This window comes from Dipodomys ordii, unplaced genomic scaffold (genome assembly GCF_000151885.1).
Source record: "Dipodomys ordii isolate 6190 unplaced genomic scaffold, Dord_2.0 Scaffold12, whole genome shotgun sequence".
Classification (NCBI taxonomy): domain Eukaryota; kingdom Metazoa; phylum Chordata; class Mammalia; order Rodentia; family Heteromyidae; genus Dipodomys; species Dipodomys ordii.
The window spans coordinates 3,669,081-3,676,803 of NW_012267228.1; the positions used below are offsets into that span (position 1 = coordinate 3,669,081).

Here is a 7,723-nt window from a genome sequence, read left to right on the forward strand (position 1 = left end):
AAGCGGGACTGCGCCCGGGGAGTGCCCGCCGCCTGTCCCTCACCTCCCGCCCGGCCTCCGCGGACGGGCAGGGAGCCGCGCGCTGCAGGGGGAGGGCAGGGGGAGGGCCGGAGGGGGGAGGAGGGGGGGCAGCAGAGAGCTGCGGGGAGACGAGGAAGCCGTGGGGACCGAGGGGCTGCAGGAGGCAGATGGCGGAGGGGGGAGCGGCGCAAGGAAGGGGGGCCGAGGAGGGGGAGCCTGTGCTGAGGGGGCAGAGAGGGGACAGAGGCCTGGCGCGGCCCGAACTCCGGGGGACCGGGGCCGGGGCCGGGCCTTCACCCGTGGCCGTGGAGGCCGGCTCGCTCTAGCCGGGAAGCCCTCCCGAAGCCCGCAGCCCCGCGCTGCCCGCTTCCCCACCCCCGCCCCGCCCCGCCCCGCCCCGCCCCTGGTGGGGAGGGAGCTGCCCTGGCCTGGCGGTGGGGGGCCTGGGTCGACCCCTGACCCCTTTCCCGAGGGGTGAGGTCAGGACAAGGTCAGAGCCTGGAGTGAGGATGACAGGCAGGGAACCGCGGTTGGGGAAAGGGGGGGTCTTCCCGGCCAGGCTCAGGGCTGGCTTTGGGTGGGACTGGACTTCCCAGGGCTCCAGCCACAGCCCTCTGAGGGCCTGAGCTGTGGTGTTAGGGTAGTTGGTGTTGTCTGTACCCATTAGTAAGTCCGAATGTGTCCTTGCTGTTCACTGTTCAATTTGGAATCATTTATTTTGGTCCCGACCCTTTCTGCTGCTGCTGGATTTGAGCTTCAGTGCAGGTGGAATGACATTCAAATAAAGAAACACTTTGTATCACGCGTGCTGGCTGCTGCCTGAGTCTCGCCCTAGGACCCAAGGGCACTTCTGTCAGTTCAGCTGCATCTTAAGGCCCTACTACTGCGTCCTAATGAAAGTTTATTTTACTGCGGTGTTAAAACAACAACAACAAACAAACAAAACTGGGCGTGATGGTACACACCTGTGATCCAGTACTTGGGAGGCTGAGGCAGGAGGATCTCAAGTTTGAGGCCAGAGGCAATAGCCATAGGGCTAGAACAGGAGCCTCCTGTGTGGTGCGTGGCCAGGTGTGTGGGGTCAGCAGATGGAGGCCTGCTCAGGGAAAGAGCAGGGAGTGACTGAGGACCTGAAGGGCAGGAACACCTTCAGGAAGGACTGAGAGAACACAGGGACCCAGCAAGAGCATGCGACACGGAGACACTCCACAGCCCTCCTCCCTCAACCCCAGGAGCGGCCATCTGAAAAGACAAAGCAGAGGTATACTTTACTGATCTGCTAGGAGTCTCTCAATAAAGTTGATCACCAAGGAAAAAAGGTGGGGGTGTTCCAAATGTTAACAGGCTATGGCCAGCAAGAGTGACAGAAGAGATGACTAAAGAACAAGTTCTGCAGGAGGTAGGAGTCAGCCAGCTCAGGGCACAGAGGTTGGAAGTAAAAGATAAAATAGATGTTCTAGCCAGGTGCAATGGTACATCCATATAGTCCCAGCTCCTCAATAGGCGGAGATAGGAGGAACAAAGTTTGAGACCAACCTAGACAAAGAGCCGCAGACCTTATGTCAAAAATAAGATGGGGGGCTGGGAAGGTGGCTCAGTGGTATAGCACTTGCCTTGCATGCCTGAGGCCCTGGGTTCGATTCCTCAGCACCACATAAGCAAAAAGAAAAAAGCCAGAAGTGGCGCTGTGGCTCAAGTGGTAGAGTGCTAGCCTTGAGCTGAAGAGCTGAGGAACAGCGCCCAGGCCCAGAGTTCAGGCCCCATGACCGGACCCCCCCCCCAAAAAAAATAATAAGATGGGTGCAATGGTCCCTGTAATCCCAGCTACTTGGGAGGCAAAATTAGAAGAGGATTAGAGTCTGAGGCCAGCCTCCATGACAGGTCTTGAGGATGCAGTAACAGGAGGTTGTGGGTATTGGTGTAACCTGAGGAGCAAGGTACAATGGGGAGACTCTGTGGAGCATCACTATGGGATGGGACATGAGAGACTCAGAGCCAGTGACACGGCATGCAGGACAGGCAGGGGCCTGAGGGGAGAAGAGAGGTGTATTCCAGGAAGGCCAGCAAGGAGTGGTGGGGTTTGTCTAAGAAGTGTCTAGGCAGCATGGCAGAGTTGAAGAGAGCTGTGGGGTGGGGAACGGGGGGGGGGGCTGTGTGATGAGGCTAGAGTGCTGGCAGGGCTCCAGGATGCAGAACATTCATTTTGGGAGTTGAGACAGGCTGGAGCAGGAAGCTCATGGAACTCACCAGACTCCAAGTTTGTTTCACGGGGGCTCTGGTTTGAACCTCTCTTCCACTTGGTTTCCTTAGGTAGAGCAGAGGGACATCTTCCTGGCCGTAGGTGCCTGTACACCTCCACCCAGGAGGGCTGGGACACTCACTAGTTGCTGAAGCAGCAGAGCCAGGGGTTCCGCCAGAGTGGGCTGGAGGTAAAGGCCATTGAATCGCTCGACAAAGCATTTACTGAATGTCCACTCTGGTCAGGTACTGCTAAGGCTCTAGGAGTACAAAAATAAACCACACACGGGCTGGGAAGGTGGCTCAGTGGCAGAGCGCTTGCCCTGCATGCATGAGGCCCTGGGTTCGATTCCTCAGCACCACATAAGCAGAAAAAGCCAGAAGTAGTTCTGTGGCTCAAGTGGTAGAGTGCTCGCCTTGAGCTGAAGAGCTGAGGGACAGCGCCCAGGCCCAGAGTTCAGGCCTCATGTCTGACAAAAAAAAACAAAACCAAAACCAAAAAACAAACCACAAATGCACATGATAAATCATCTCAGGCCTAGATCTAGTACCCAGGCAGATCTTTCTTCTTGTTGTTGTTTAAATATAACACAAATATAGAGAACAGTACAAAATAAATGCACAGCTAGATGCTGGTGGCTCACACCTATCACCCTTGCTACTCAGGAGGCAGAGATCTGAGGATCACACTTTGAAGCCAGCCCCAGCAGCAAGTACTGTGAGACCCTTATCTCCAATTAACCACCAAAAAGCTACAAGTGGATCTGTGGTTCAAGTGGTAGAGCAATAGTCTTGAGCTAAAAAGCTCAGGGTTGCCAGGTGCTAGTGGCACACGGCTGTAATCTTAGCTACTCAGGAGACTGAGATCTGAAGATCACAGTTCAAAGCTCACACACTACCACTTGAGCCACAGAGCCACTTCTGGCTTTTTCTGTTTATGTGGTACTGAGGAATCAAATCCAGGGCCTCATGCATTTGAGGCAAGCACTGTACCACTAAGCCACATTCCCAGTCCCCACTTAATTATAAATGACCTTCCTTACATTGTAAAGGAGAACCTTGCCTGCCACTCCAGATGTCCTTTAAGGGCTGCCAATGACGTGCATTAATTCCTAAAGAATTCCACTATATTGATGATTATGGTAATTACTTCTCAACAATTTATGTGACATTTAGAAAACGTCTTACCCCACTTTTTCTGTTTGCATCCTGTTCTTGGGAATTCAAGTAGCGCTGCACAGTGCAGAGCCATGCTGACTTCCCTGTTATAGCATAGCTGAATAAACTTCTCGGGTCTGTATTTCAAGCAAATCAATGATTGGATCTGGTTGATTAATCAGATTCAAGTTGGTGTACTGTACAATCACATTTCAATGACTGCTTCACAGCTTTTGGTTGTTCAAGAGACACATAAATTCTGTTTTTGTGTTGCCAGTAACTGATGATGATAGGTACTTAGACGTTTAACTCATTAGAGGCTGGAAGAGAGTGATGCTCCCATTCTATCATTCTCCATCTATTTCTTCAATAAAGGGAAAAATATTTGCTGGAGTTATCTGGTGGCCTCTATTTATATAGGAAAGGCAAGGTGAATGTTGAAAGGTTTCCCCTCACTTACTACTTTACAAACAGAAAGAGTTGTTTTCCTAACACCCTCCAAAAGTATTAAGCCACACACTACAGACAGATAAGGGATCTCTTGTCAATCATCGAATAATCCAGGAGTTAATATTGACAGAGGGCTTTGGCTAAATCTTTTCTATGTGACCATTCCAATCTCCCTTTCCCCAGCACTGAAAGTCCCAAGGACTCTTCATGAGTTTCATCCCACAGACATGCCACCACTGGCACAATTAGTAAAACTACCTCTGCTTTGTATTACTGTTATTATTATTTTGTCAGCTGTGGGGCCTGAACTCTGGACCTGGGCGCTGTCCCTCAGCTCTTCAGCTCAAGGCTAGTGCTCTACCACTTGAGCCACAGCACCATTTCCAGCTTTTTTTTTTTCCTGCTTATGTGGTGCTGAGGAATCGAACCCAGGGCCTCAGGCATGCAAGGCAAGTGCTCTACCACTGAGCCACCTTCCCAGCCCTCTTTCTTTTCTTTTTCTTTCTTCCTTTCTTCTCTCTCTCTCTCTCTCTTTCTGTTTGTGCTGGTCCTGGGGCTTGAACTCATGAACTTGGGTGCTGTCCCTGAACTTCTTTTGCTCAAGGTTAGCACTTTACCACTTGAGCCACAGCTTCACTTCTGGCTCCCACCCCCAGCCCCAGGTCATTTATTGGAGATGAAAATCTCACCACCTTTCTTGCCTGAATTGGCTTTGAACCACAATCCTTAGCATACATAGTTGCACAATGGAGGGGAGGTAATTTCCATATGTGTGTACAATGTGTCCCAATCAACCTCATCCCCTGAATCATCTCCCTCCTTTTCCCTTCTCCCCTCTTAGAGCAATTTCATCAGGTCTCATTCTATTTTCATCCATGTAAAGGAGTTACTTGGACCCTATTCACCCTCTTGAACCTCCCGCCCACATCCTAACAGAGCCTATTTCACTTTTTTTTTTTTTTTTTGGTTGGCCGTGGGGCTTGAACTCTGGGCCTGGGCGCTGTCCCTCAGCTCTTCAGCTCAAGGAGATTGCTCTACCACTTGAGCTACAGCGCCACTTCCGGTTTTCTGGTGGTTTATTGGAGATAGGAGTCTCACGGTCTCTCCTGCCCGGGCTGGCTTTGAACCGCGATCCTCAGATCTCAGCCTCCTGAGTAGCTAGGATGACAGGCGTGAGCCACCAGCGCCCGGCTCTATTTCACTTTCTTGACATTGTAGTTTATAGCGTGTATTCATTGTCCCTGGGAGTTTCACCACTATTAATTCAGATGTGCATGCATTTAACTCAGGATAACTCCTTTGCTTTCTCTTTCATCTCCTCTTCCCTATTGGTTGAAATGTATTTCAAAATTACCCTCCATCTATTTTTGTGTGTGTGTGTGTGTGTGCCAGTTCTGGGCTTGAACTCAGGGCCTGGGCACTCCCCTTGAACTTCTTTTGCTGAAGGCTAGTACTTCACCACTTGAGTCACAGCACCACTTCTGGTGGTCTTAAACCCAGGGCTTCAGGCATGCTAGCTAGGCAAGTACTCTACCACTAAGCCACATTCCAGCCCTCCATCTATCTTTTTTGTTCAAGGCTGGCACTCGATCACCTGATCCATACCTCTTCTGGTTTTGGGTGGTTAATTGGCTTTGAACTGAGATCCTCAGATCTGAGTAGGAATATAGGTGTGAGCCGCTGTTAGCCAGTGACCTCCATCTATCCCCTGTACCTTCCTCTTACCCTCTGTGTCCCATAGAATCATGTTCCATGTTTACATATGTGTATAGATATAATACTTATGTATAGTAAGCATATATGTGTATATGCCTATGAATATGTATATATTTTATATTTAGTTTTGGCATATTAACCAAACAATTCTATATTTAACTTTTTGACTTTGGCTTATCTTACTCAACATGATGACTCCAGTTCTGTCCATTTCCCTGCAAATGACTTAATTTTTCTTTATGGCTGTGTAACCTTCCATGTGCATATGTACCATATCATCTTCATCCATTCATCTGCTGTTGGGCACCTTGGTTGATTCATTTGGTTATTGTAAACAGCATGGCAATAAACATGAATATGCAAGTATCTTTCTTGTATATTGACTTACATTCCTTTGGCTGTATGCTCAATAGTGGCATGCAAGTTCATAAAATATATTGGGGGATCCTATTCTGATTTTCCATAGTGGTTTTACTAGTTTATATTTCCACCAACAGTATAGTGACTTTTATTCACTGTTAAAGATCTATAGATGTTTATTTTTCCTGTGTACTTCATTTGTTTTATTGATGGGACAAGACCTATAAGGGGAGACCAGCTGGTCCCAAGACTCCAATACATTTTTATCTTGATTCACCTGGAAATCGTGAAGTTCTGGTTTTCTAGCCAGACAAAACTAATTATGAAAGCTATTCTTCTATTCCTTTTTCTTCTGCCTCTTCCTCCTCCTCCTCCTCTTCCTCCTTTTGTTGTTGGTTGTGGGGCTTTAACTCAGGGCCTGGGTGCTGCTATCGCTGAGCTCTTGCCCAAGACTAGCACTTTGAGCCACAGCTCTACTTCCAGTTTTCTTTTTTTTTTTTGTCGGTCGTGGGGCTTGAACTCTGGGCCTGGGCGCTGTCCCTCAGCTCTTCAGTTCAAGGCGAGTGCTCTACCACTTGAGCTACAGCGCCACTTCCGGTTTTCTAGTGGTTTTATTGGAGATAGGAGTCTCACGGTCTCTCCTGCCCGGGCTGGCTTTGAACCTTGATCCTCAGATCTCAGCCTCCTGAGTAGCTAGGATTACAGGCGTGAGCCACCAGCGCCCGGCTACTTCCAGTTTTCTGATGGCTAATTGGAGTTAAGAGTCTCATGGATTTTCCTGACTAGGCTGGCTTTGATCAGCGGCAATTCTCAGATCTCAGCCTCCCTATCTACTGGTCTTGTGGGCTAAGGAGATACACTCTATCACCTTGGGCGGGAAGATCATCACTAGCACATGCAGTATCTATAGCTCATTGGTGGTGGCACCTCTTATTATGATCATCTTCAACAGGCCTTCCAAGAAGCACCAGGAAGAGCCACTGAAGTGGACCAGTGCAGTGAGGAGCCGAAGTGTCACAAACTATCTTACTTTATCAGTGGCACGCTTATGCAGAGGGCATGTCCTCATTACCAGCCTGTCTTCTGTTGCCCTGTGGTGAGTGGTCCTGACTGCACAGATATGCCGAGCATCGATGATGAAGATGTTTGTAAGTCAGAGAACTGAACATCAAAACGGGCAGGGACTTGAGCAGGGACATTTGTGCCTGCGACTGTCCCTGTCCAACATTAGCTTAACAGATTAACATAGCTTAACAAAGCTCAATGGGTTCATAAAGATAATTGATTCCAATTCTTAGGGTACACCTTTTGGCCATAAAATTGTCCATTCGTTGCTGAAATGTGAAATAACAAAATCATCTTAATTTTTCTCAGTGATGCCAATTAAATGCCCTGTTCTGAAACTAAAGGTTTTTCCTAAGTGAGAGCTGTGATACGGTTATAAGAGAGTATCAAGTAGGCTCATGTACATTCTGTATGCCATTTTTTCACTGAGCTAACTATAAATTACTGAAAAGTAGAACCAAAGGTCCAGCTGACTGAAGATTATAAACATTAGATGCACGAGACAATGTATGCAAATCCATGTTTATGTTCTTTACAAGGAAATTAGGACCCTAATAAATCTAGTTCAGTAGAAAAATTTACAAAGAAGCCGGGCGCTGGTGGCTCACGCCTGTAATCCTAGCTACTTAGGAGGCTGAGATCTGAGGATCACGGTTCAAAGCCAGCCCAGGCAGGAAAGACTGTGAGACTCCTATCTCCAATAAACCACCAGAAA

General features: G+C 48.6%; 1 protein-coding gene across 1 annotated transcript in view; it reads left to right on the top strand.

The window, feature by feature from the left end:
- The window catches only part of Lhfpl4 (lipoma HMGIC fusion partner-like 4), a 27,956-nt gene extending 20,848 nt beyond the window's left edge, over positions 1-7,108 (top strand). The window contains exon 3 of the mRNA XM_013010352.1: positions 7,062-7,108. Within this exon, the coding sequence (XP_012865806.1) occupies positions 7,062-7,108 (47 nt within the window). The remainder of the gene's footprint in view (positions 1-7,061) is intronic.
- The last annotated feature ends 615 nt before the right edge of the window (positions 7,109-7,723 follow it).